This window comes from Dasypus novemcinctus, chromosome 16 (genome assembly GCF_030445035.2).
Source record: "Dasypus novemcinctus isolate mDasNov1 chromosome 16, mDasNov1.1.hap2, whole genome shotgun sequence".
NCBI lineage: Eukaryota > Metazoa > Chordata > Mammalia > Cingulata > Dasypodidae > Dasypus > Dasypus novemcinctus.
Genome location: NC_080688.1, coordinates 39,293,826 through 39,309,395, shown reverse-complemented (window position 1 = coordinate 39,309,395; position 15,570 = coordinate 39,293,826). Strand labels below are relative to the sequence as shown.

At 39.3% G+C, this 15,570-nt stretch overlaps 1 protein-coding gene across 1 annotated transcript in view; it reads right to left on the bottom strand.

Annotated features, from left to right (window-relative positions):
• LAMA3 (laminin subunit alpha 3) overlaps positions 1-15,570 on the bottom strand; it is a 273,948-nt gene that overhangs the window by 140,972 nt on the left and 117,406 nt on the right. The window contains exons 14-21 of the mRNA XM_058277557.1: positions 15,453-15,499; positions 13,838-13,937; positions 13,156-13,208; positions 12,843-12,948; positions 11,392-11,491; positions 8,786-8,942; positions 6,406-6,538; positions 2,011-2,153 (exon numbers count right to left, since the gene is read on the bottom strand). Coding sequence (XP_058133540.1) covers positions 2,011-2,153; positions 6,406-6,538; positions 8,786-8,942; positions 11,392-11,491; positions 12,843-12,948; positions 13,156-13,208; positions 13,838-13,937; positions 15,453-15,499 — 839 coding nt within the window. The remainder of the gene's footprint in view (positions 1-2,010; positions 2,154-6,405; positions 6,539-8,785; positions 8,943-11,391; positions 11,492-12,842; positions 12,949-13,155; positions 13,209-13,837; positions 13,938-15,452; positions 15,500-15,570) is intronic.

The following is a 15,570-nucleotide window of genomic DNA, read 5'->3' as shown; positions in this document are numbered from 1 at the left end:
TGTAATATTATTACAAAGTCAATAAAAAATAAAAAAATTAAAAAAAAAAAAAAAAAAAAAAAAAAGGGGCAATGGTAAAGACAAATGAGATTATATGGCTCAGAGACTTCAAAATGAATTGGGAGGTCTGCAGAGGGGTCGCACTTATGCACATCTCAGCAGGATCTCAGAGAAAGCCAAAGTAGAAACTGCCCCAGATAGTGGTGCTTCTGAGGGCTACAGAGACAACCAGGTCCTATGGTCATGGCAGATGGCTCTGGAGTTCAGTGCCTTGTTGGTGGGCCCTACTTTGGAATTTGTGCTCCTGAGTGTGATGGAGTTGGACTCATGTGATTTCTCTCCACATGCCTCTTCTATCACTTTACTGAACCTGTAGTTGCCACTGGGGTTGGTGTATGCTCAGGAGACTTAAATCTCTGGACTGTCCATGTGCCAGCTGGGCCCTGAACCTCAGCAGAATTGCAACACCTACTCTCCAGTTTGTTGAACTTACCCAGGTCAGCTAACAAGGAGGTGAGGATGGTCAACCACCACACCAAGGAACCGAGAGAGTCTACAACTATAGGCAGGAGAATCCCATCCATCAGTCATGTGGGATCTAAACCCCTTCTCAATTTAGAGGTGGAGTTGGCATCACCATCCCAGGATCCTCAGGATGGAGGAATAAAATACGGATTAGAGTGGACTTACTGGTATTCTACTATAGAATTATTGTGACTCTAGCAATGGAAGAAATTATATCATTGATATGGATACAGTGGACATGGGAATTGATGAAGGCAGGGAGAGGGAATAAGAGGTGTGATATTGGGGTATTTTGGGAACTTGAAGTTGTCCTGAATGATACTGCAGTGACAGATACAGGACATTATATATCCTGCCATAATCCACTGAATGGAATGGATATATAAACTATAATCCATGCTGTGTATCAGTACTCCAAAATGTATTCACCAAATGCCACGAACCTACCACATTAAAGAAAGAAGTTGTTGGTGTGGGAGGAGAGGTGGGTGTGGGGAGTGGGGTATATGGGAACCTCTTATACATTTTAATATAACATTTTGTGCGATCTATGTATCTTTAAAAATAAAGGATTTTTAAAAATCCTCACTTAGTGGCAATGCTCCAAAAATAAAATAAAATTTTAAAAAAGTAATTAGGCATCATTCATGCCTACTCAGCAACTTTTAAATGATCTTTTTCTTTCCATTAGTCCAACTTTATACCATTATTGGCCACAAAGGAGTTTTTCTCTTCCTCATTTCTAACATCTGTGAAACATATTTACACTTTTTAAAGCAACAAAGCTTTCTACCAAGAAGGCACAAAGAAAGCAGAGACTCAAGAACAGAACAAACCTTCATGCTAGCTTTACAAGATCCCAGATTTGAAAAGGACCTATTCCTGCCTGTTTTCCCATAAGATTAAGTGTTGTCCCCACTGTATGGAAGAAGCCACGGAGGCAAGCTTGAAGTTTAGGGACTTGCCTAAGATTGGCTAACATAATCAAGCAAAGGCATCATGCCAGAAGGAAAAGTTTTCTGTTTCCTGCTCTGAGTACTTGAACCTGAGCCTTTGCCAAACATTTCATTTTGAAAAGACCTTCTTGCTACAAGCTAAAGCAGACACCAGAGCACGTTTCAAAGAGGGGGGTCTCAGTTAGCAGGTTTCATCACTCCAAGTCCCCCTGACTTGTCTGGATATTCTATTAGTGTTCAAGGACCCAGCCTTTCTCTGGATAAAAAGTCCTTGGTACAAGGCAGCCTGTTCAGAGTAGAAGAAAGAAGAGAGTGTGTCACAAAGAAGCACTCCTTCTAGCCTCTGCCTTCTCTTTCCACCACCAAGAACTTCACTGACATTATGGTTTCCTCTTCCTCTAGGTTCTTCTGACTTCATTCTGCAAAATTCTCAGAAAGGCCTCGCATTTTGATATTTAATGGTCAGGAATCTAATGATCACTGTGGGGCACAGTCTCACCGGGACTCTCCACTCAGAACCCTTGCTTACCAGGAGGACTCCGTCTGCCTTAATACAAGCAATCCAGGTCCCTGGTGCCATTGAAAATGGATCTGCAAAACCATTTCCAGGGACAGTGACAAAGGCTGGCTCCTTACTTGGTATGAAGACAATCTCTTTGCTTTGAGCAGCACCTATGAGAAATGAAAATAACAGCTTAAGATGTTTTTTCTAAGCTATCCTTGCTATGATCTTGTCTATTGAGCATTCAGTTTACAAATGAAAAGTTTACAGTGGTTTACTGATCATATTGACTGACCTTATTTTTAAAAAATATTTATATATATGTATATGCATAAAACAAACTAGAAAGATATTGATAAAATGTTTGCAATGGCTATTTATGCTGGGATTGTGAGCAATTGTTAATCTGTTAAATGATTAAGTAGATTAACACATGCAAGCTCCTTAAGGAAGTGCATGACACAGGAGTGGATGTAGCTCAAGTGGTTGAGTGTCTGCTTCCCATATATGAGGTCCTGGGTTCAATCCCCAGAACCTCCTAAAAAAAAAATGCATGGCATATAGTAAGCATTCAATAGATTATATTAGCTGTTAAACTATTCTCTCCTTTTTGATTATCTGTAATTTTTAAATATCAGTTTTCATTAAAGAACACATATTAATTTTGTAATAAGAAAAATTTTTGGTTTGCATTAAACCAAGAGAGGAGACCTGGGGACCACCAAGGAGTAACCAAGGAGACATAGCTTATTATGGTATGGCAGTGTGAGGCTTTTGTGGACCACAGAAAAGATCACATCCTTAGAGCTAATCCATTCCTGTGGGTGTGATCCTATTATAAGTTAGACCTTTTACATTACCTCAATAGGGTGTGACCCAGAATGGGTCTTAATTCTCTTACTGGAGTCCTTTATAAACTGGATGAATACAGAGAAAAATTCACAGAGACAGAGAGAAATCCACAGATGCTGAGAGAGGAAGCCAAGGAAACCAGGAAGCTGAAAGTGACGAGGCCAGGTGGGGAAGGGAGACATGGCCATGTGCCTTCCCATTTGACAAAGGAGTCCAGGATCACCCACAGCCAGGCTTCGGGGAAAGAGCATTGCCTTGATTTGGACATTTTCACAACTGTAGGCTTGGAACCTAATAAATCCTCATTGTAAAAGCCAACCCATTCTGGTGTGTTGCTTTCAGAAGCTTTTGGCAAACTAAAACATATGGAAATACAGGTATTCATAAGAGAGACTTTGCCTAAGACTTGGGGCTTTGGAACAGTTTTGTCAATGTTTGCCTTGTTTTTTTGTGACACTGCAGTCAACTGCATAAATGATTATGACTGCTATTTCTTCTTGGTAGATTGTCGCTTGTAACAATTTTTGCGCTAAAGTCTACTTTTTTTGACATTGATATAACTACCCCATCTCTCTTTTGTTTACTATTTGCATGGAAAAACATATTTGTATCTTTAGGTCTAAGATGACTCTCCTGTAACAAAATATAGTTGGACTGTGCTTTTTACCCATCTGTCAATCTGTTTCTTTTGATTTGATTTTAAATGTAATCCATTTACATTCAGTGTAATTACTGATAAGACAGGATTTACTTCAGCCATTTTGTCCTTTGGTTTTTAGATGTCATATTTTTTTGTGTCTCTTTTCCTTTACTGCAGCCTTCTTTTGTGTATAGTTTATTTTTTTCTATGTAACTGATCCCATTCTCATTTGCATTTCAGTATATATTTTAAATACACTTTATGGTTAAGTGGGGGTTTGTATTAAACAACCTAAGTCTATATCCTACTAGTTAAAAACAAAACAAAACTTAACTTGAATAGCACACATGTTGTCTGCTCCTATACCTCTTCATTTCCCCTCTATGTTGTTTTTGTCACACATTACTTCTTTATATTTTGCTTGTCTATGACATGCAAATATGATTATGTCTTATTCAATTGTATTCTAAATCTTATTGGAAATAAAGAGTAGAGTTTCATACTGAGGATGCCAAACTACTGGATTTTGCATTTACCCATGTAATCATCTTTAGTGGAGAATTTCCCTTCTTTATACTGATCCAAGCTACTATCACCTTTCCTTTCCTGTCCTTTCAACCTGAAGAACTCCCTTTAGCATTTCTTGTAGGATACGTCTATTGGTGACAAACTCCCTCAGTTTTTGTTTATCTGTGAATATCTTAAACTCTCACTCAGTTTTGAAGGACAGTTTTCCAAGTTATAGTATTTTGGTCTAGCAGTTTTTCTCTTTTGGTATCTTATATGTGTCATACCACTTTTTCCTGACTCCATGGTTTATGATGAGAAATCGATAGTCTTATTGAGGATCCTGTGTGTGTCATGAATCACTTTTCTCATGATGCTTTCAGAATTCTCCCTATCTTTGGCATTTGACATTCTAGTTAGTTTAGGGTTTGGAGTAGGTCTATTAGGATTTATCCTGCTTAGAGTTTGTTGCACTTCTTGGTCATGTTATGCTTTTCATAAGATTTGGGAGATTTTTTGGACTTTGTTTCCTCAAATATTCTTTCTGCCCCCTTTTCCTTCTCCTCTCCTTCTGGGACTCTCATAAAGCATATGCTTGTATGCTTTAGGTTGTCCCACAGGTCCCTTAGACTCTGCTTACTTTTTTCATTTTTTCCATCTCTCTTCTAATTGTACAATTTTGATTGTCCTGTATTCTAGTTCCTTGATTCTTCTGCCTGTTCAGATCTGCAGCTGAATGCCTCTAGTGTTTTTTTTGTTTTGTTTTGTTTTATTAGAGAAATTGTAGGTTTACAGAACAAGAATGCATAAAATTCCTATATATCTCCCTACCACTAACACCTTGCATTGGTGTGGAATATTTGTTACCAGTGATGATAGCACATTTTTATAATTATACTATTAATTAAAGCCCATGATTTAATTTAGGGTTCACTGTGTAGTGTAAGTCCATGGATATCTTTAAATTTTTATTCTGTTACCATATATACAGTTTAACATTTCCCATTTTAATGATATTCAGATATGTATTTCAGTGTATTTTAATCCCCATTACTGTGTTTTTCATCCCCATAAGTTCTGTTATGTTCCTTTTTAAGCTTTCTAATTCTTCTTTGTGTTCACACACCATCTTCTTTATGGCCTTTAGTGCTATACTCATATTTGTTTATTTCTATCCATATTTTCCTTTAAATCCCTGAGTTGATTTAGATTTCACTGAACATCTTTGATTAGTTGTTCATTATTTCCTTTGAATGGGCCATTTCTTTGTATGGCTTTTGATCTTTTGTTGATATCTGGACATTTGATTATTTTGATGTACCAACTCTCCAAGTCATTTTCTCCATCTCGCCTAGGGTTTTAGTGTAGGTGGCTGTGTTAAGGCTCTTCTTCAATGCTTAGTTCAGTTAATACTGAACCTTTAAAGTAGCCTATGTTAACAGTTCTGATATCCTCAGGTCTTTCTGCATCTGCCTCTTGCCCTGGGCATGTGCAGTAACTTTTAAGATTACCCTATTCTGTGTGACAGTCCCCCTCCCCCAAAGGGGATTTCCTTTCCTCTGTTCCTCCTCTGGGAGACCTGTGCTGTTCTCTATTTTTACACAAATTTTCCTCTATAGTGGCTAAGATTTGCTCAACTCCCCAAACTCTAAGGTAGCCTTTTCACTCTATCCTTCAGCCCTGGGTCTGCCCTGCCTTAAGGCAGCTCACTTTCCCCTTTTATGCCCATGGTAACTTCCATTTAGGGGATCCCAATCTACAAAGACAGATGGGGTCAGTGCTCAAAACCCCTGATTTTTTCGTTTGGGTGTACCAGCAATTAAGGACCGGGCTGGGAGTGTGCACAGCTTGCCAACAGTTCTACCACAGGCTGCCCTAGTTTCCAGGGACTTGCTCTGTATGTGTGCACACACCAATGCCTGTGCCCTGCCTAGGGACTGCGTGACCACGGGTCCCCCTGCCTGAACGTGTGTGGGACTCTAAGCTGCCGCCCTGGGAAGGGACTGTCTTATTTTTCAAATTCTTCTATTTGGCATTTATGGAGTCTTCCTTCAGTCTCTATCATCCTCCAGAGCTCTAAGTGAGTTGGAGCTGACTTTTATTTAGCTCTCTATATGGGGAAATGTTGCTGGCTATGTCTTACACCAGTGTGTTCATCAAAATGTTTATCTATGTCGATTTTTTAAAAGTGATAATGAATGATAAATTTAATAGCAAAATATAAATAAGCAGAGCATTTAGAGAATGAAAAAGTAATGGAATGTTATTTTTCATTCTCTAAATGAAAGAACAAGGCACCTCAAGAACTGTCCTGATAAGACAGGCACCACATTTTCTAAACATCATCAAATTATTAAATTTGGAGAAAACATTTTTCAAATTGATCATTTCTTAATGCAAATGAAGTGCTGAAATTCACCTACCTGCATTAACGCTGGGAGGATAAACAGTGATATGGCCAAACACTGCTTCAGTTCCAGGGTTAACGTATTTCAGAATAACACGAAATAAGGAAAGAGTTGACTTGCCCACATCCATCTTTATCCTCACTTCATTCTGAAGAATACGGGGGAAAAAAAAAAAAGGAGGTAACTGGTTAAAAGAAATGCTAGCCAACAATGACTTTATTTTTTTCCATTTTCCCTACTGGGTTTGTAGTGTACACACAGACTCACACTCAATAAGCACAGAAATAACTTAACTATGTGGAAGACGAGCACAGGCAAGCCTAACAATGAGTTAAAACCACTCACAATGGAAGTTACACTGAAAACATACTCCCTCAGCAACGGAGATCCTCTTTTGACCTTTTCACCATCAGGCAGACAGATTAGAGTATTTGGGGGACTAGTTTTAAAGAAAGCCATGGGGACAGGGACAACCACCACTGGCTGAGAAAGATAAAAAGATGGAAGAGAAGAAAGAAAAATGTATTATTTAGCACCAGCACCCATTTAGAGAGATCACTCCAGGTCCCAAGTCACATACGTAAAACTCTAAATGGTCACAGAAGCACTGGGTGCCAAAGGAAAGGCTACAGACCCCCAAATACATTAGCAGTAAAATCTGGATGTGACTAAGTCTATGTCCTACGAAGGCCTTTCTCGATCCCTTCTCCAGTGAGAATGTGGGCTCCTCAGCCTGGAGGAGGGGTCATGCTGGTCTCCAGGCCTCTGCTGCTCACACAAGGCTTAGGGCTGCTGAGCCCACGATCTTGAAGGAAAGTTCTCAACTGCAAACTACATGTCCAGGTCCTACCGTGGCCCTAGGGACGTTTATGAACCTGGGAGATGCTCAAATCAGCAGCTCTTTTCGTCTCTCCCCCAGCAACTTTGGCAAATGAAGGGGACATCTGTGACAATAAAGACACTTTGGGTAAGACCACTTGCTCTGGGAGCAAGAGCTGCTGCTGACCCACACCAGGGAACGCCAGCTAATGCTCTCGATTTGATTTAATTAATCTTTAAGTGTTAATTCAAACTTGGTGAGGAAAAATGCAAACATATATTAGTTGCAGAGTAAATTAAGTGCTGATTTGAGGGATGCCACCTAGGTCCTCTGACCAAAAATACTTTCTCAGAAAATCTATCATTAGAAATCCATTTCTTTGTGTAAGCCAGTTCTTTGAAACTATGCACACCTGTGAGAAGGAATATACCTTGATGAGGCTCTCATTCTTTTACATCCTATTATGACTCAATGGGATCACGTTCCACTGTTTTTTTCTGAATAATGAACTAAAATCAGGGCACTGAAGACAGCGAATTTCTCAATTTGGGGAGAAGAAAAGAGGTGCTTTAAGCTCCTAGGAACTATTAGGGAAAGGCAGCTTGGATGGGAGTCTTGGCCAGGCAAGGAGCAGCAAAGCTTGCTGGGAAACCAGCAGAGGCTCCAGGAAAACTGTGACACTGCCCCAGTTTTTCTAAGGGCCGGTTGTGGTTGAAATAGCCAATGATAGTCCTGGGACTGCCAACAATAAATATCAGGCTACCTTGGTTATTCTCTATCTCTCTTACTCTGAATTCCTGCCCTGAGAAATTAAAAAGAAACTAACTTCAAAGAGGAAATCTGTGAACAAAACTATTCAATTACCACTCAGAAATTTTAGTTATAAATATCACAGAAGTCCGAAAGGTAATGAAATAATGTATATTGCCTTATCATTCCAATACAAAGTCAAGATTTATGGGTATAGTAGAGAAGAACAAAGGAAAGGAGAAATGTGGGAAAGAAAAATTAAATAGTACTACTCCCAACTCATCGTTTTTCTTAGCTTCGGTTCACCTAGTAATTCAGAGTCTAAAAAAAGACATTGGTCAAAAATGAACAATATAAATTTTATGGGAGTTATTTAAGTCAATTCATTTTTATTTTCCACAAAAGGCTTTAAGGAAACATATCCCTCATGTTATAATATAGCCAAATCTCATTCAGGAAAATTGCTATGTCTGCAAAATATCTCCAGAGATAAACACTATTAATTAATTCTCCCTTCATTTTCTAACTTGATTAGTAACCAATTGAAGTAATAATGTACGGTAAAATCTGTAATATACATATATATTTATACAATTTATGAAATCTATATATAGAGAGAGATTTCACAGTTCATTGTTATAATATATGCTTACCAGTTAAAATCGAATCCTCTGGAACCCCAACCCCAAATCAAACTCCAGAGAAAAAGAATCTTGGTTTCAGTTTGGGGACGGATCACATTTTGGGGGCGAACATTCTCTTTGAGAATGTGGGTAAGTTATGGGCTCCTCTCCCATGAAGCTGTACTGAGATATTACCACATACCTGTGCTGACGTCATCTGGGCGTATCCTCTCCAGCTAAAATCAGGAAACTCCAAGGGATCAAATCCAAACCGAACAGCTCCTCCATAAGGTGTGGTGCCGTCTTCAAGCTCGTGTTTCATATGATGCAAATCCGGGAAATAGAAGTTGTTTTCGGGTCTTTTATAAATAAGTATGAATACAGCAAATTAGGCTCGTTGAAAATCTGAATATCCTTGAATCCCAATAGCTACTGATAAAAGAACACCTAGCAAACTGACAGAGTGCATTAAATAAGAACAACTGAGAAAGACTCTCCTGCTCATTGTTTTCACTCAGGTCAACATTCACATAAAACACACCCATGACCTACTCAATCCAAGCATTAAAATGGGAAAATAATGATTACTACAGCCCATAGCAAGAGCATTCTCTATTATGTTCTAAATTATTGCCAGCAACTCAGCAAAGTCAAATTGGGCAATTTACTATGAATTTATGTATCCATTCATTTATACACTCACATTCACTCACTACACAAATATTTTTTGAACATCTATGTGCCAGCCCCAGGTGCTAATACAGTAATGAACACGGCATAAAATATTTCCTGTCCTCAAGTGGGTATTTAATAGCAACTTTTATTCACAGAAAAGGACTAGAAAACTGCAACAAGGTAATTATAGGAGTTGTCTTTGGGTGGTGGAATGAAGATTTTTCTTTCTCTTTTTATTATTATGTACTTTAAAAGATTTCTACAATGAACTTATTTTATATTTATTATTAAGAAATTATTTAGAAAACAAAGTGGATGTGAATATTCTAAACTTATAAGAAAACCTAAAAATACTCAGAAGCATCATATAAAAACACTTGGAAAGATATAGTACCAATGGACACAAGATTTACCAATCTTGAGAAAATGTACTACAGTATCTATACTATGGGTTTGTCATCCTTTTATTTCAGTTTACCATTTGCAACTAAATCAAAGGACAAGTTCTAAATTTCAAGAAATAGATACACACTACACACACATATATGCATGCACATAAACACACACAGATATTGTGACAGTAATATAGAAAGTCAATATGTTCGCCTCAGGGTGGGTAATTGGATTCTTTTTAGGTTGCTTTATTTAAACCCCAAAACCAGTCAATTACTTACCTAGTTAGAAGGAGAAAAAAAATTATGCTGGTTAATAGGGGGAAAGTTCGCTGTGTCAACATGAGGGTGGAAAGAGGTAGAATATGAGTAAAAACAGGTTTATGAACTTATTTACAAAGTTCCTCTGGCCCATCATGAGCTTTGCTAAGTAGTGAGTGTCAGAATGAAAGAATCTGCCAAAAAACAGTCTTCAGATGCTTTCTTCTTCATGTCTTCTATTAGTGGCCCAGCAGTGACAGCCAATTAGAAATGACTGCTGATAGCAATAGCTGGGTTGCTCTGACATTTCAATTTCAAAGGATGGATACATTGAGGGAAAGGATAGAAGCTCCATATTAAATACGGATCACTTACCTTAACTACTTAGAAGAAAATTTATTTGGATTATGTTGATTGATAACACAGTAAAAGTAAAGATACTTGAGATTTAGAAGTTAGATTTCATAGAATTTCCAGCATATTATTAAAAGTCAAGATACTAAACAATCGTTTTTTTCTTCTCTCCACCAAGGGAAAATTATTGATGATCATGGTTTCAAGCAATTATATATAAACTGCTAAATATAGCAGGGGGGAGCGGGTGTGACTCAGTCCATTGGGTACTCGCCTCCCATGTGGGAGGTCCCAGATTCCGTTCCCAGTGCCTCCTGGAGAAGGTGAGCAAGTAATGAGCAGACAGACAAAGAGAACCATCTGGGGGGAGTGGGATGTAAATTAAAAATAAAAAATAAGATGAAAAGTAAATCCTTTTAAAAAATAAAATAAATACATAAAGCAGGACGAAGAGACAGCAAAGCTGCCATCTGCCCAGTTTTGTATCTCCTCTCCACTCAGCCCCCTTGCGCCACAGTTCATTTGAATCCTCTCGCACAGGAAACAAGGGGCTTTTTCCCCACTTGTCAAGTTCTCTCACCTGCACTCCTTGTCCCCCACCTCTCCAGTGTAACACACCTGGCCCCTCTGGGCAAGCTCACCCAAAGGCACCAAGGGAGAAACAGAAACCGAATTTCACTGATTGGTTTGAAATGAGGAAACCGGGTGTTTGTGGCCCACCCCTCTCTATTCCCTCTCTCTAGGGAGCTGTCCCATCTGCTCTGCTCCCCAGTGCTCTGACTTTCACACAGAGCATGTGAATCCACCTCAGCGCTTCCAGATCTAGTCTTGCCCACCTGAGATTTTGTCACCGTGGAAACTTTCAAGTGCAGCCGCTCTGAGACCCAGGAAGTCACCTATGAAGTGGCACCCGTTTTAGGGGCAAAGTTATATCCTGTTTTAATCCGACTCAGAGACAAGGGTCCAGATTTCAAATGACAGTATAGCTTTATGGACCACAGCTTTAGGGGCCCTCTAGCCTCAGAACTGCTTCTCTCATCACCACTGTCAGGACAGACAAGAATATCTAAGATCATCTTCCACCACCTTAGCATGAAGCTTGAAAAAGACCTCTCCAAAGACTCACTGCTGGCACGCCTTCCCCACAACGTGCTCTCGGCACTGGCATCCTCCAGAGGGCCTGCTGCACATGGGGGTGAGAGCTCCACCAGCGTCACATTGGCACCCTGCAAGTCAGGAAACAGCAGTCACCTGTCAAGCCAGTTCCACGCTGAATGCTCTGCCTCCCCTCTGTGAGAAATGAGCATCAAAAATCCCTGTGTTTTAGGTGATGTGCCTTCATTCCCCATCACTTCTTATATCTGAAAGGCATTTGACATGTAGCAAGCTCCCAATTAAAGTGGTTGTCTCTCTCCAAAAGTCTGCTGTAAATTGGAAGTGCACTATTGCAGGCCAGCTAGAAAACTGTTGCCCAAGTCAAAGTCGATAGCAGGAACTAAGTCCGATTTAGAAACAGAGTGTTATTTTAAATAATGTGTGTTAATGAGGGGCTGTGGGAGAGATGAAAGAGCAGAACTGGAGGTGTGGGCAACTGTCCTGCGATTTTATTACTTAATAAGATATTATCTCTAAAGAGCTGGCATTAGTTTTTTTGATAATAGAAAATATGTCTTTAAAACTTCTGAGTCTTCGTTCCTCAAACAGTTAAAGATGGAACTATTATACAACTCAGCAATTCCACTCCTTGGTATTTGCCCCCAAAATTTGAGAACCTAGACTCAAACAGATACTCATACTCCGATATTCATAGCAGCATTATTCACAATTTGCCAAAAGGTGGAAACAACCCAAGTGTCTATCAACAGATAAATGGATAAACAAAATTCAGTATAGACATGCAATGGAATATTATTCAGCCATAAAAAGGAATGAGGTTCTGATACAGACTACAATATGGATGAACCTTGAAGACATCATGCTAAGTGAAATAAGCCAGACACAAAAGGACAAACATTGTATGATTCCACATATATAAAATATCTAGGTTAGACAAATTCATGGAGGCAGAAAGCAGATCAGAAGTAACCAGGAGTTGGGGATGGGGGGAAGGAGGAGTTATTGCTCAATGGGTATGGAGTGTCTGTTAGGAGTGATTACAAAAATTGGAAAAAGGTAATGCTTATGATTGTACAACTTTGTTTATCTACAATATATAATCAACGCCACAGAATTGTACCCTTAAAAATGGTTAGAAAAGCAAATTTTATGTTAAATGTATTTTATCACAATAAAAATTTACTGTCTTGATACTATTTAAGGAATTAACACATGATCCCTTCCTCCCAACTCATGTTATTTATTATTAAATACCAAGGAAGGTGGAAGCTGCCCCATTTGTAATTTATTATCAGTTTAAAACTGAATGGTTGGCCAGTTACTCTGTATTTGGACAGAATTTTCCGGTGCCCACCTGTCACAGAGACTGCACAAAGACATAATCTCAGAAGAAAAGTTATGCCGACAGTCCTTACTCACCAATGCTTTGCTTTACCAACAGGGCCTACCGGAAGTATTTACCTTGACACCCAAAGTAATTGCTCTTTTCCAAGGCAAAATATCCATCTTCGCACGTGTCGCAGGAATCACCACAGACATAGGGCTTGCAAGCACAGTCACCATCTCCCTGAAGAACAAGGAGCCAGATGATGAAATTTGATAAAATTATAGAATTATTGAATTTTTAAGATCTAAAACTGGTTCAGTGTCCATTAGGAAGCAGGGCAGCCATGATCTCCAAACGTTCAAAAAGATTACTGTGCACTTACAATTACAGCGGTGCTAACAGAGCCCCACAGAAACTCACAATCGTGTGAAACCCCGCCCACCTTACCTGCCCACACGCTCCGATTCCACTCACTGTTCCCGCCACGTGGCACTGGCATTCTGTGGAGACAAGCGAGTGGGGCTTGAAGCAAGGGTTATACACAGGACAGTCCCCCAGCTCTGGGAACGTCACAGGCCAGCAATGCCACACATGCAGTCAAGCTTTCCAGGATGCTTCTGCAGAATCACAGCGTGTACCACGGAGCCCTAAAACTGGATTGCCTTCTGGAGTTAGCCAAATTGACAGATCCAATCAATCCACCTACAAGGCAGAGTTGCTTGTTGACGGCCACTCTGAAGGGAAAAATGCTGCAGCATCATGGAATTCTAAGGTGGTTCTAGTGTCAAGTCATTCTTGGTATGCTGACATGGCGACATTCTCTAAGTAAGGACACTCAGTCAGTTTGGCAACTTTTACCTCAGTGTTAGAAGTTCTCCTCCTGGCTTCAACATAAGATAAAAGTATAATTAAGTTAAACCAGAAAGAGTGGTTGGAGATAAATCCTCTGCTGAGATTTTGAAAATGACAGACGTTCTGCCAAAAGTGGGAGAAAACATCAAAACATTATACAGAATTTCAGACAAATTGAACTGATTAAATAGTTTTCTTTTGTGGGTTTCCTGACTGAGGTAGAGAAAATTAAGAGAAAGTTACAATACAGTAAATTATGGTATATAAGAAAACTTACCTGAACATCCCTTGGGGTTTTCTTTGGCCAGATTCCAATATAATGGTTTGCAGATGCTACAAGTAGGGCCTTCAACGTGGAGCTTGCATTGGCAATAACCCTTTAAAAGAAAATCAAACTAACATTTAACATCTTGGAACTAAGACACGTATGGAAATGTGTCTGAACAAAGGCTTGTCACTGAAAATATATTTTGGCCATGAAAAGAAAATTAAGTATATCCAAGGGTAGTAAAGTACTGGGTTGATTTCAATAGTCTGCTAATTCCATTTTTTTTCCATTTATTTATTTGCTACATACATAGCCCTTATTTGTGGTTAGAAAAAGAAAAGTTTTAAAAATCGCTCATTTATAACATTGTCAGTATCTGCTGATTCTGCTGCAGTATAGTCTATAGATCAAAATTTAAATGGGGTATGGGATGCAGATGTGTCTCAAGCAATTGGGCTCCCACTTACCACATGGGAGGTTCCCAGTGCCTCCTAAAAGAAGACGAGCATACAACACACAGAGAGCAGACAATGAGCACAAACAATGAGGAGATGGGGCATAAATAAATATTTTTTAAAAAGTAAATGGAATAATATCTGGGCATTAGATGTTAGATAATCTTGAGATTCAGTGAAGAATTATGTTCATCTGTGCTTCTGTAATATGTAAGATTCACTCTCTTGCTTAAATATCTAAAAGCTCCCTATAAGAATGGCAGAATCTCTCACCACTAACCCACCAAGGCTTGGACTGTCCATCCCAGAGCATCTCCAGGCTCTAAAGCTGAGCAGACAGATACTTTTTAACACTCTTAGAAAATTATTCAAAATATCATAGCATTATGCTTGTATTGATAATAACTAAACTATTTTGTACAGAGGCAGCTTTATTTAATGTATACCTGGCCTTTGCCTTTCTTAAGTCTATTAATTATGTACATCAGACTTCTGTGCTGAGTTCCACGGTGGCAGGGTCCTCAGCGAAACCCACAGCAAGAGGCAGCCTCTAGGGAAAAAGCTTAAATAAACCTTGTTCTTTTTGTTTAAAAATTTAAAAATCACATATGCAGCTTGAAAACGAACAATTGCCTTCTTTAAACAACTTGGTCAAACATCTTTTTTATTTGCTTTTTTTTTTTTAAGATTTATTTATTTATTTCTCCCACCTCCCTCCCTTGTCTGCTCTCTGTGTCCATTCACTGGGTGTTTTTCTTTGTCTGCTTGTATTCTCATTAGGCGGCTCCAGGAACCAATCCTGAGATCTTCCAGAGTGGGAGAGAGGTGATCATTCTCTTGCGCCACCTCAGCTCCCTGGTCCGCTGTATCTCTTATTATCTCTCCTCCGTGTCTCTTTTTGTTGCGTCATCTTACTGCACTAGCACTCCATATGGGCCAGCTCACCACGTGGACCAGCTTGCCTTCACCAGGAGGCCCTGGGCATTGAACCCTGGACCTCCTGTATGGTACACGGGATCCCAATTGCTTGAGCCACATCCACTTCCTTCATTTACTTTTAATTTCAGGAAGTTCCCAACTGTTAGTCTTAAATAAGTATCAGAATAATTTTTAGAATTGCAATACTTTCTGTCATGTATTTATTACTTACTATTGCAATCCTTACTTACCAAACTGGAATCGATGGTTCCAGCCAGGTCACAGTTGCTGCTGGAGCCTGTATGGGATTCAGAAATGTTTTAAATGTCTGGGTTGTTGTGTTTGTTGGTTTTTTGCTTTTCTGTTTGT